General features: G+C 30.2%; 2 protein-coding genes across 2 annotated transcripts in view; one reads left to right on the top strand and one right to left on the bottom strand.

Annotated features, from left to right (window-relative positions):
- The window catches only part of LOC106681861 (uncharacterized), a 55012-nt gene that overhangs the window by 1301 nt on the left and 39420 nt on the right, over positions 1-14291 (top strand). The window lies entirely within an intron of this gene.
- Positions 2583-14291, bottom strand: part of LOC106681859 (general odorant-binding protein 72) — an 18423-nt gene continuing 6714 nt past the window's right edge. The window contains exons 2-7 of the mRNA XM_014422399.2: positions 10851-10935; positions 10712-10767; positions 5703-5738; positions 5510-5621; positions 3239-3312; positions 2583-2799 (exon numbers count right to left, since the gene is read on the bottom strand). Coding sequence (XP_014277885.1) covers positions 2776-2799; positions 3239-3312; positions 5510-5621; positions 5703-5738; positions 10712-10767; positions 10851-10935 — 387 coding nt within the window. The 3' untranslated portion in view covers positions 2583-2775. The remainder of the gene's footprint in view (positions 2800-3238; positions 3313-5509; positions 5622-5702; positions 5739-10711; positions 10768-10850; positions 10936-14291) is intronic.

Below are 14291 nucleotides of genomic sequence, written 5' to 3'. Positions count from 1 at the left end.
TTTCTTGTCGTTTCAGTCTTGTGTGTGGATTCCAAGTAAGTCTCTTGTCAAGATGGAGTCCTAAGTATCGAATCTGTTCAACAGGCGTTAGTGGTGCATCTAGAAAGGATAATGTAGGACAGGAGGGCAGAGGTTTATGATGGAGAGTAAAGGTGATCTGGTGGGATTTATTATTAAATGATAATAAATATAACTATTTTTATTTTTTTATTGTTCATACTCTGTATGGATTTATTAAAAAAAATGAGTTCACCAACAAAATTTGAATTATATATATTTCTAATATTAAATTAATTATTTTTACAGAATCAAATGATTCATACTATAGATATTATTAGTATGTGTATTTCCAATTCCAACAAAATATATTACAAACACTTTAGAGGAACTAGATCACCTCGTATCGAAGCTATTTAAAAATTTCCACTTTTGATTTTCATGGTGATCGGGAAGTTAAAAATGTTCTTTATACATGGGCACTTTAATTTGCAAACACAAATGTTATTACCTCCTGAGTTTTATAAAAATAATTAACTTTTTATTTATTCATTAACTTTTTTTACTCTAGTTCGGATTACTGGATTGTTCCGAGTTCTGAAGTTTGGATAATCGAGATTACACTGTATTTTTTTTTTTAGAAAAGAAACTTCTTTGTTGTTTATTTATTAATTTGTTATTTAAACTTTAACATTTTGTGGTTTCTACTCCCCATCTTCAGCACGACATTACAATCATTCTTGTTGAATTATTTTTATTACAGTAACAGTAACTCATGCAAAGTGTAAGTGAAAATATTTTAAACATTACTTAATTAAAATGACATAAATGAATTGACATAAAGCAGAATAAGTGCAATTGTAATGGGAGTTGAAACTACAAAATGTTATATGGCAAATTAATAAAATAATACAGATATAAGTTAGTTTTACTGCCTATTCAATATTATTTTTCAAATGTGTTTTTGTAGTATGTTGCACTTTTTTCCGTAACTATAAAGTTGTAATAAATTTAATTTAGACTACTTACGTTTATATTATAAACGAATTATTTATTTGTGTTTTTTCTGCTGGCCGCAAACCCCCCCCCCCCAACCATCTTCTCCTCTTAATTTTTTGTTCTCATTTATTTTATTATTAAAGGAAGAATCTTTTTATATATGAGGAGAAGATGGTCAGGGGTGCGGTCAGTTATAATACACAAATAAGTAAAACATTTTTCTTTGCTGAAGTTTCAACCTGAACTTCAGACAGAAAAACAAAATGAGATAACAAACTTAATTCAGAGAAAAATGAGAATAAAAATAAAATAATAACAAACAAACTTGGAAATATACATAAAAATAAATTAAGTAGGTAGTAATAGAAGACTAATGGTGCTAATAAAAGACAAAATGTAATATTGTAGAGGCAAGAATTATACAAAATAAATGATAAAAAAAAAGTACGTGGAGAAGATGGTTGGGGGTGCGGTCAAAATGAAACACAAATAAGTTGATGTAACCTATTTAATTGTGCCAACGTTTCGGCTAGAGTTTCTAGCCTTCTTCAGGGCTGTCAGCTTGAAAATCAAAGAAGACTAGAAACTCTAGCCGAAACGTTGGCACAATTAAATAGGTTACATCAACTTATTTGTGTTTCATTTTGACCGCACCCCCAACCATCTTCTGCTCGTACGTTATCCACGGTCAACTATCTCTCATAATGATAAAAAAAGTAATTAAAAATGAGACAGTGCTCAGGGAAATAAAGAAATCAACATAATGAAAGAAAAAGTAAATAATAAGTAATTTAAATTAAAATACTGGAAGATTATTGATTGACCGTGTGTATAGATGAATGGAATAATGGTCTGGGTGCGGTAAAAAAAAAACTTAAATAGTAGATAATTATACTATTTTATTGAGCCAACGTTTCGCCCCACGTTGGCTCAATAAAATAGTATAATTATCTACTATTTGAGTTTTTTTTACCGCACCCGGACCATTATTCCATTCATTAAATTAAAATAATGAGATATGTAACCAGTGAAAACAATTTAAATTGACATAATGAAATATGTGAATGAAAACTATATAAACATACTGTGCATCTTTTACGTTTTATTTTGCCCATTTCATTATGTTAATTTAATATTTTCACTATTTATATATCTTTAAACATTGCTTTATCATGTTAAGCTAATTTAAATTATTCATCATTTATATTTTTTCCACACAACTTTCATTGTGTTTGTTTCTTTATTATGTGCACTGTCTGGATATTGATAATTTTTTTATCATTTATTTTGTATAATTTTTATCTTAACAATATTATGTTTTATCTTTTATTAATAACATCTACTATAAGCTTAACTTATTGTTATGTATATTTCCAAATTTGTTTGTTATTATTTTTCTCTGAACTTAGATTGTTATCTGTTTTTTTATTTTCAGCTCTGATAAACGCCTGAAATTCAGGTAGAAACATTGACACCAATAAAAAAGTTTTATTTATTAACTGACCACACCCCCAACCATCTTCTCCATCATTATCATCATCTTCAACATCTATATTATTAAATGAAGGTGCTTATCAAGCCACAAGTAACAATATGATATAAATTTATTGATTATATTTAGAATGATACAAGGTGTTTTATTGAAATCTATTTATTTTAGTAATAGAAACACAAGGTACCATCATTAGTATTAATTCATTACCAGCTGTTAGTATTTTGGGTAGTATTGGCGTTAGTATTTTGGGTAGTATTGACGTTAGTTCAACCAGCTCAATGTTGTCAATTTCCTGTAGGTAGACCAAGCTAAAATTGAAAAAAAAAAAAATGATAAATAAATATATATAATGATAATTCTTATTTGAAACAGATTTATTTATTAGTTATAACACAAAAATCCATTTGGTCTCAACACCTCTTTATTTTTATGTTATTATCTTTACACTGCTACGCTTCAGCCATTCCGGCTATTTTCAAGGATCTTATTCAGTCTACCACAGCCAAACATTGTTTATCATATTATTGTAGGTCGTTATGCCTTTGTTAATTCTTATCATCAGTCATTTACCTATTATTTTCATAGTTACACTTATTACAATGATTAGTTTATATTTCATTTAATAGTGTATATTTCACTTAAGTGATTTAGGTGAAAAATTAAATGAGTTTTCGTTATAACTTCTAATAAATAATTTTCTTATATAAATTGTAGAAACAATACCATAATAACTAACTAATTGATTACCTTGTTCCAAGTCTTTATCTTGCAGTCTGCCAAAGAGTAAGCAAGTTGGCATTCATTCTTCTCATCTTGATTAACTAAATAAACATAATTCATGCATTATTTTTTAATTTAAATTTAAGTTCATTTTCAATTTAAGAGTATTTTTATTTTTAATTAGCTACTTTTCTGGTTCATTAGGCTCAATCAGATTGAACTTATTGCGCAAGCACCCAAACAGTCAAATTCAAATTAGAACAGAGGTTTTATTTAAGCATTTTTCATTATTCTCCATTACCTTCTACGACTTTCTATGTGAAACATAATTTTTTATAAAATGTTTTGTACTCTAACGATATATAATACTTCTATTTTACTAATCTTATTTCCGGAAATGAGTTTTTAGAACCCGAAAGAAATATTTTTCCTTCTACCTCCTCAATTTAATCATCAAATCTTTTTATAGTTTATATTTATCTGTTTTTCACTAGTGCTAACAATTTGAGATCGTTAGTTAATTATTTCAAACATTCAAAATATAAAGTACTTTAAAAGAATTTTTTAAAAAATACCCATTTAATCCCTGCTACACTATTTCAATGCGGATACAACATTTTTGATATTTAAGACCAATTAATTTTACATTTATATACCGAGTTTAATCAAAATCATTAGAGCCATTTTGGAGATAATCAATTCTATAAAGAGGCACTTCCAGTCAGTCGATTTTATTGAAAAAGTTACCATCACACCCCAGGCTATATACCACCTTAAATATGTAAGTTCAGTTTCGCACAACTTTTGTTTTTGAGCTAGGCTGTTCACAGGCAGACATACAGATCATTTTGTGAGACTATGTTTTTTGGGCTCAGGGGACCTGATGAGGAGGAGATGATTCGGGGAGAGCGGTCTTCAAGGATACATAAATAAACAAAATTTATTTATTTGTACCGACGTTTCAACCTGAATTTCAGGCCTTTATCAGGGCTAAAAAAACAAAAACCATGATAACAACCATAATTCAGAGAAAAATAAAAATAAATAATAAGCTAACTCGGAAATGTACATAACAATAAATTAAGCAGATAGTAGTTTATTGATACAATATAATATTGTAGAGGTAAAAATTATACAAAATAAATGGTAAAAAGATTTAAAAAAACAGTGTTCAAGTAAACAATTTACTAAATTAAATAAAAAAATTAATTATCATATGTAATATTTTTACCTTCTTGAGACTGGTATTTATTATTTAAATAAATCAATTGGTATCCAGGTTTAGTTTCAACAATGTTTATTATTTTTTTAACAGTCCAACGTTTCGACCAATTCAGCCATCCTCAAGAACAATCTTAAATATAAATTTACACCTCACATCTAAATATTAAAAAACTTTTTGCAGGCTATTATGATGAGGTCATTAATATCAGTCAAATCACCCTATTTGGTCACGATTTCGTTAACTTACCATTAATTTTCCCATTAAATTTTGTTTAGTTTTAAAACTTTTAATTATAGACCAACTTAACACTATTAACTACCTTATCAACCAAAGAATTTGTTCTGACATAAGTGGCCAGGGGAAATTTGCCAGCAAAAAGTTATTAAATAATTGGATGTGAGGTGAAAAATTATATTTAAGATTGTCCCCTTGAGGAAAGCCGAATTGGACGAAACGTTGGACTGTTAAAGAAATCATAGTGTTGAGACTTCGCCTGGATACCAATTAATTTATTTAAATTAAAGTAAAGTAAAATTTAATTTGTAAATTATTTATTTGAACACCATCTGTTTTTTAATCTTTTTATCATTTATTTTTTAGAATTCTTACCTCTATAATATTATAACATATGTTTTATTGGTATCATTCAACTACTATCTACTTTATTATTTTATTTTTATGTTTCTTCGAATTATGCTTTTTATCTGTTTTTTTAATTTTTTTTAAAGCCCTGATGAAGGTCTGAAATTCAAGTCGAAATGTCAGCACAAATAAATAAGTTTTGAGGTGTAGATAGTTGACCGTGGATTAATGCTTGAAGAAGTTGCAGTTATCAGTACTAATCTTTCCCTCCTCTACGACACAACCCCTGATGAAGACCTGAAACTCAGGTCGAAACGTCGGCATAAAATATATAAATATGGTTTTGTTTATTTATGTTGTTCTTTGCTGACCGCACCCCCCGACAAACTTCTTCAAGCATAAATAAGTTTTCTTTATTTGTATATCTTATACTGACCGCTCCCTCGACCATCTCATCATCTCCTCATCCCTTCTATTATTTTTAATGTTACCTTGCGATCGGCACGTCTGGACAATTTGATGTGCTTTGGCTACATTTTCCTTAGGAACAGCAGAGGTGACAATTTCATCAAAGCGAGCCCAGTCGATTTTACCTTCCTTAAACTGAAATAAAGTCAAAAGTAAAGATTTTTTTTTTTACTATTACAATATTCATACAATAAAATTAAAGCATCTTATACTTACAATTCCCAAGTTCTTCATTAAACAACTGACCCAGCACTGAAAAAAGAATCATATGCAGATGTTAAAAGAAGACAAATATGTATGAAATATATGTTATTACAAACTGGTGTATGAACTAATTTTGCTGCTTTGTCAAATCTGACAAAACAGAAATATTTAATTTTGGATGAAGATAGTTGACCGTATGAAGTAGATTGTTGGAAGATAGTCCGAGTGGAGCTCAATAAAGGTACCAAAATAGTAGAAAAACTATTTATTGTTAACAAACGTTTCGCCTCACTTTGTAGGGCTAAATGAAAACAAGATATAAACATGTTAAGAATTGACAGAACAGTAAAATAAATATACAGAGAAAATGCGCCAACAAATTTTTTTTTAAATATATAAAAGAAATAATAATAATAGTTTAAGGAAGTATACATATAGGTGGATTGAAATCAAGTTACTAATAAATAAAGCCAGGTGTGATAGAATTCTAAATGCAGAACTAGAATAATACATTGTAGAAAAATACTAGTTAGTATTCATTAGTAACTAGTTTCTAATCCACCTATATGTATACTTCCTTAGCGTAAGCTTATTATTATTATTATTTTTTTATAATTTAAAAAACAAAACATATTTTCTTATTTTCTCTGTATATTTATTTTAATGTTCTGTCACTTCTTACAATCTTTTATCTTGTTTTCATTTAGCCCTGACGAACCAAAGTGGGGCGAAACATTAGTTAACAATAAATAGTTTTTTTTTATATATATAAGAAGATGGTCAGGGTTGGGGTCAAAGAAGAAACAAAAATAGTTGTAAACTATTTTTGTTTCTCCTTTGACCACAACCCTGACCATCTTCTTATATATCAATTTTTACAGTCAACTATATATACATATATAAATAGTTTTTTGTTACTATTTTGAAATCTTTATTGACTGCTACCCGGACTATCTTCATACAAAGAAATATCTAATGTTTGAAGTATTTATGTAGATTGTACCATAGCCTGGGGTTACTAGATGAAAACCCTACTTTGGGATATTGTGTAGAAATATTAACCCCAGTACTATCTTTGGAACAAGTTAAATTAAAAATAAGGGCCGTCTGTAGCTCAGAAGGCATTGGTCTTTACAACCTGGGAACTGAAGCAACGCCGGTACGAATCTGGCCAGGGGGCCATTTATTTTTGTGGTGACTTAACGAAATGAAAACTTGACCACCAAGATGGTAATAGAATAGGGTGGTGCCCTGTAGATAATCCCCCTCCTTCTCCCTGTATGTAAGAAATTACTAGTAAGGGGTTCATAAGAAAAAAAATAAAATCAAAGCTTTTGTGTTTGTCAAATAGGCCACTACTAAATCAAAACAGTGAGTGATATGAAGGAATGAGATGATTGCTAATAAAGGAAATGACACATCATAGCAGTACACAAAAAGGTTTTTTTTCTATTGATTTATTTGATGAAATTTACAACTGAATTTGAAAAAAATTATTTAAAAAAATATCTATTTTTTATAATTCTTACTGCTGCAATATTATATTTTATCTTCTATTAGCATCATTTTCAAGTTTTTTAGTTATTATTTTCTTCTTTTTTTTCCGGATCAAAGTTGTTATCTGATTTTATTCTTTCTTTATTTATCGAATAATATTTTTTAAATACTTTTTTTTATAACAAGTATCCCTTTTTTTTAAAAAAAAAAATAATAATGCAATAGCAGTTATAGTATAATTTTTTTAAAAGAAATTAATAAGCGTTTTTAATGCTCGTTTTGATATGACACAAATATTGGGTCATTTTTTATTAAATGTCACAGACAAGGCTATATAGTGAAACAACTTTAAGAAATAAAAAGACTTTTATTCAAAATATTTACCTTAGTTTTCTACACATTTTGCCCAATGAGTTAACTTTTCAATTCCAGAACTGAACCTTTTAGGGTTTTGAGAAGAAATGAAGTTAAAAAATAAGTTTTTGATCTGAGAATCATTTTCAAAACTTTTACCTCTAAGGAAGTTTTCAATATTTCTGAACAGATGGAAATCTGTTGGAGATATGTCTGGTGAGTAAGGTAGACGTTGAAGGACTACCTAACACATCTCGTTTAGTTTTTTCACTGTCTGTCTTGAAATAAAATGTCTGGTGTTGTCCTGCAAGAGTTGAGTGGTTAATGACATTCAACCACTGACCTGACTTGCGCTTTTTTTAATATATACAAACCACTTTTCTTCACATGTGATTATCCTTTAGAGAAAAGGCTCATATTCTCGCCTAGTAAGGAGTGAAATGCATGTTCCATAACCCTTCAGCTCATCAAGTTCATGAGGTAGCCTAGATCAACTAATGGTCTTTGAGTGTCCACACACTTGTACTCAGTTGTGCTGCAAGTCCATCAAATGTTTGGTAAGGGCTTTCTTCCAAAGTAAGCTTAAGTTCATCATTGTCAATTGTTGAAGGTTCCTATGGGTTAGTAATCCAAATCTGTCACCAGCCATTTCAAACCACCAGTGATTGGTCAGTTCATTACAAAACAGTTCCCAGAACGCCATTGTTGTGTTTCTTGCAGCTTGGCCAGTGACCAAGTTTAAGCTCATAAATAAATATTACTCAAAAATTGCGCATTTCCATTGTCATATTTGATGCCATACTAAAGAATGTGGAATGACAGTAAACATTATTAAAAGAGAGAACATTAATAACGGCGCATTATAACCTATTAACATTACGGTAATAAACAACTAAACAGACGACTAAGTCATAACTGGCATAGTGCGCAAAGAAATTTAAAGTTCCTCCAGCAATAATGTGCAAATAACTCTCTAACCTTAAACGTGGAAAAGTCAAAAGTTCTTGTATTCCATAAATCACCCAAGTTAAAACATCTCAAACCTCTTTATTGGTACGTTACAAAGTTGGATCATACACAAAACACAAGTTTTGGAAACCCTTAGAAGAGGAAAGAGCGACTCCTGGGAAACAAAGATGCCATTGTATGACTCAATAGTCTCCTATATGCATCCCAAGTTTGGAGCCTTAGATATCTGGATGCTATCGAAATTTCTCAAATGAAATTTATTAAATAACTATATGGATGGCCCAAGAATACCCCAAACTATATAGTTCGACTAGAGACAGGAGAAGTCAATTAAGTTCAAAAGTAATTACAAAGATCATCAACTACTGGTCCAAACTGTCATTAATGTCAGAAAAGAGACTCCCAAAACTGTTTTAACAAACTAAGGATGTTAGATGCAGAAAACCCCGACGTAGAATACAACTGGGTCTCACAACTCAATATGATAGCCCACCAATATGGATGTAGAAATGAGTACAATAGTTAATATGAAAACGGAATATTGAGACATAAAGGCGATGTTCTTGAAAATTTCATAAAACACAACTTCTCAACTGACATGAATAGAGCATTGAATTCAAATATTAATCCCATATACCGATCACTCTGCAGTTTTAACCTACTCAAACCTGAATCATATTAACATATAGGTTAAATTAAAAAAAATAAGGTGCATCAGCCAACTAAGAGTAGGAAACCCGGAGCATATCAAACTACACCACGGAAGCAAAACCATCACTTTCAAGGCAAACGAACTCTGTCCATTCAGCAAAAATTATTTCAATAATAGTTTGTACCACATCATCCTACATTGTCCCACTTATAAAGAAAATAGACAATATATCTTAAAGCCAACCATATCCGTATCTTGCGTCTTACAAAACATTGAAAATATACTGAACATTGATAGTGAAGCCAAATTGAACAGATTATATATTTACATTATAACAATATGTAATAAGTTTAGTTTTGTATGTGATACATAAATTCTATTATGTAAATACTTTTCGAAGCCGATTGATATCTTCATTTATATCACGCTTTCGTTTATTTAAAAGAATTCGAATTATTTTAAGTTAAATATAATGGAGCAATGAATATTATGTTAATAGTTGTGTATTATCCAATCTGTTTTTTTTGTTTATTGTTTTTGTAAGGGAGCACTAGACTCAGGTTTTTTTGAATAATTGTATATTGTGTTATGAATTCGTACAAGATTTTGTTTTCCACAAATAAAATCATATCTATCTATCTAGTAAACAACAAAAGTTAACTAATTCCACTTTAAATGAAATAACCCAATACTGTATGGAGCGGATAGTTTTACAACATTCTACTGGATCACAATAAAAAAAAAAGTAATGTTAATTTATGTGTGGAAAGATATTCTGTTATTAATTAAATCTCATTCAAAAAGTCACTAATTCCATAATCAGTCGCCATCATGAAAATTTGAAATTTTGTCCGAAACGTTGGAATTGAATAAGAAATATGTTTTGTTTTTCCTCTCCATTCACCAAACTCTCCTTTTTTTAATATTAATATCTTTTTATATTAACTGCATAGAGGTACAGTTTTTTAAAAAAATTCTGTTGGTGTGTGTAAATGGGAATACCACCCCGAAACGTCAACTAACATACCGATGGCTATATAATTCCCAATGGTGCTAAGTACATTTCCACTAACTTTAGGAAACATACAATTAAAGGTTCTCCCTCTCTTTTATGAAAATTACAACATTGCAATTCATTTTTTGACTGAACAAATTTAGGCATTAATTCTAAATCCCAGAAGAGTGAACTTTTAATTGTGTCATTAGAGAAGTTTGTCGGAGGGAATGCGGTCAGCAAAGAACAACATAAATAAACAAAACCATATTTATTTATGTTGTTCTTTGCTGACCGTACCCCCCGACAAACTTCTCCAATCATTAATCTACGGTCAACTATTTACACCTCATTTTAATTGTATCGTTTGTAAAGCTAGTAGGGATGTACTTAGCACAATAATGAAGTAAGGTCACTGGTGTTATATAGATCAATAAGGTATATAAACATTATAAAAATTTATTTACGCTTTCCAAATTAAAAATATTATTAACTTCAAACTAATTTTTTGAAAGAAGGAATTAATTACATAAATTTGAAAATACATTAAAATACCTTGACTTCTTCATCCTGATTCACTTGAATGTGATTTATGATGTCCTTAATCGCATCTATAATAAACAGTAATTAACACTACTGTAATTATTATTGTTATTATCATTTCAAATATACAATAAGAAATTAAATAGCCTACCTTCACTTATTTTGTGTTCCCTAGAGCATTTGACAATGGCTTCATTTCTCGTCAGAGCAAAACGATCTATTTGATGGGCATGTTCCTAAAATAAAGAAAGTAAGTAATGCCAGTATCATCTATAAAATAAGTATTATGAAGCCTAGTATCATCTATAAAGTAAGTATCGTGAAGCCTAGTATCATCTATAAAGTAAGTATTGTGAAGGCCAGTATCATATATAAAGTAAGTATCATGAAGGCCAGTATCATATATAAAGTAAGTATCATGAAGGCCAGTATCATCTATAAAGTAAGTATCATGAAGGCCAGTATCATCAATAAAGTAAGTATCATGAAGGCCAGTATTATCTATAAAGTCAATATTTGATAAACAATATGAAGTAGAAGTAGCATTTTCATGTTTTCGCCAATTCTTATCTAAAATAACTACATGCATTTCGTGATGTTTTTAACAATTTTATTTTTATGTAACGATAAATGAAATGTACGAGGGTAAGTATAGTTATAAAAAATTTTTGTAATCAAATAGGAAACTTAAAAGTACAACGAGGTGTAGATAGTTGACCGCAGATTAATGATTGGAGAAGTTTGTCGGGGGGTGCGGTCAGCAAAGAACAACATAATAGAATAAATTGTAGATTCAATTTATTTATTTATTTTTTCAATTTTTTAGACGCTACTTCCATATCTTACATTCTACATATCTTCTTACCTACATATTATATTTCATCTGTCACTATTTTCAATCTGCTACCATACAATTCCACGATTATCAATCAATTAAAAATTTTGTACTATTCAATTATCAGTTATCAATTTTTTATCATTTATGATTTAATTCAATATTTTGTATAATTCTAAATTTATTTGTATACTATTCCTTTTCAATTGTATGTTGCTCTAAATGTTGTTGTTATCTCTTTTGTTCTATAGCCCTGAAACTTTGGTCGAAACGTCTGCATAAAATAAATAAAAATGGTTTTGTTTATTTATGTTGTTCTTTACTGACCGCACCCCCCGACAAACTTCTCCAATCATTAAAAGTACAAATTTTTCGATACAGTCCCCTTGCTTTTCAACACACTTGTTCCATCGTTGTACAGCTCTTATGATGCCCTCATATTTCGGTTGACTTGCGAGCCAGGAATGCACCGATTCTTTCATTGCTTCGTCCAAGGTAAATCGACGGCCAAGTGATTGTCAGAAGGGGCGAGATCGGGACTATGTGGAGGATGAGTCTTCAAAATTGAGTTTCTGGAGAGTTTCAGCAGTATGCGGACGGGCATTGTCCTACAAACAACACAACGGCTTTTAACAGCAATCCTGGGTGTAAAATTGTAGGCTTTAGCCTGTTATGGGAGCCATCTTGCACAAAATTTATGAAAACCAAGTTAGTTGTCTGTTCGTAGGCAGAACCGTGACTGATTTGCAGACGATGTACCACTTCGTCAAGAGCTGCTCGTCTGTCGAAGAGGACCATTTCACGTAAACGCTCAATATTTTCTTCATTAGTGGCAGTAAACGGCCGTCCGCTCCTTCATCGTGCGTAACACTTGTGCGGATTTTTCAATCCATTCGTAAAATGGTGTGGATAAATTGTGGATAAATTTTGACTTAGCCTCGTATATTAAGGGAAATTAATGCATTTGTGATAAATTCCGAATTTGAAATTTCCAGGATCATTTCATGACAAATCATCTTCCCTTCTAAAATTTAGACCAAACTTAACACAATTGTTTCTATTACTATATTGATGACGTCAGCAATTTTTTTTGTTTAACAATTGCATGAAGCGAAAATATTTTATTTAACATAACTACCCATTTTTTATTTAAACATATTTAGCAATCGTTCATAATAAAAAGCCATCTATATTCATTATTCATTTATGTTGTATATTATCTATTTAGAAGTATTTACAAACGAACTAGAGTATCCTATTGTCTCTTGAATTTCAATATATTGTGATTTAAATAACTATTAAATTTCTGAAAAATTATATTTAATTAATTTGGGGATATGTATTAATTGATAACAGTATTTTTGTAGTTTTTAGGAATAACACTCGAACTTCCTGCCAAATGTAACGATGATATTTCGATCGTGAAAAATTTCGAATTCGACGTGTTTTAAGTGATTTTGTGAACATCGAAGCACATTTGATGTTATGATCATCTCTCGTGAGATTGTGGCATGTCGTACATCGACCAACCTACTCGCTACAATTGTCTGTTTGAAAAGTAAGGTAAGTAAGGCTACAATGGAGGGCGGGAGTGGAAGCTTTCACGCAGTTTTTCAATTTCAGGCGCTTTCCTCGAGCAAAGTCATTCAAGCAAATATTTCAGAATTGATAAAGTCGCTCCATGGGGTTAATCAGGCCACCTCGCACGCTCCAAGCGGCAAACTCCGTACAAAAGCCTTCAAACTCTATACTTTATCTGGGCATTAAATTGGATCGCCACATGACATTGTCAGGTCATTGCTACATGAAGACCAAACGAGTCCGTTTCAGATCATACCGGTTACACACCTTTATATCTGCCAACACTCAAAATAAAGAAAATTCAACTTACTATAAAGTAGTTTATGACACTTATCTTCGTAGGGGTAGTAGTTTTTATGCTATTCACATATGAATATGAATTTGGCAAATGAAAATTTGTCCGAACAACTATTAATCAATTTATTTTAGCAAATCTCATGAAAACTACTACTCCTACGAAGTAAAATACTTCATAGCTCATTAAACTAGCTTTAATTCGAGTGCTAATAGACATCTGTACGTCAAATTGTTTTCGAGATGTAAAATTTTCAAAATAAATTCACTTACTACTGATCTTTCAGTAGGTCCCATACAACATTTTTATGAAATGTTGCTTTTTAAAAAGCTATATCTCGAAAATTATTTAACGTAAATAACTCTATTAGGGCTCATATTTTAGCAAATTTACTCTTCATTAAATGATGTTCTCTTAGAATTTCTTCCTTCTTTTTAAGATATAGAGCTCCAAATAAAAAATTAGCTTTTTTAATCTCTTTGAAACAGCCGCCATTTTTTATGTACCATCACCCCTCGTGTGAATTAATTAATTAATTAAAACACGGAGAGCATAAAGATTTGTCTGTTGGCAGTTTTAAAACAGCTCTGAACACAAACGCACTCCGATCTGTGCCCAAAAATCGACACTTGGCGGGTCGGCTACAAATTAGGCCAATTTGAATAACCAATATTTATATCTTTTAGCTACACATTTATGCCAAAATAAACACATATTTATGTTAGTATATATAACGAAAAATATTAAGTAGGTAATGAGAGATGAAACAAGATGTTAAATGAAAGATAAATAATATGCTATTGTATTAGTTTTTCGGCACATATATATTTTATTTACCGATTTTAATTATATATTATTACCATTTAGTTCAAATATATATA

This window comes from Halyomorpha halys, unplaced genomic scaffold (genome assembly GCF_000696795.3).
Source record: "Halyomorpha halys isolate HHAL.00 unplaced genomic scaffold, Hhal_1.1 Scaffold371.1, whole genome shotgun sequence".
NCBI lineage: Eukaryota > Metazoa > Arthropoda > Insecta > Hemiptera > Pentatomidae > Halyomorpha > Halyomorpha halys.
The sequence above is the reverse complement of the archived record's forward strand: the minus strand, read 5'-3'. Positions and strand labels throughout refer to the sequence as shown.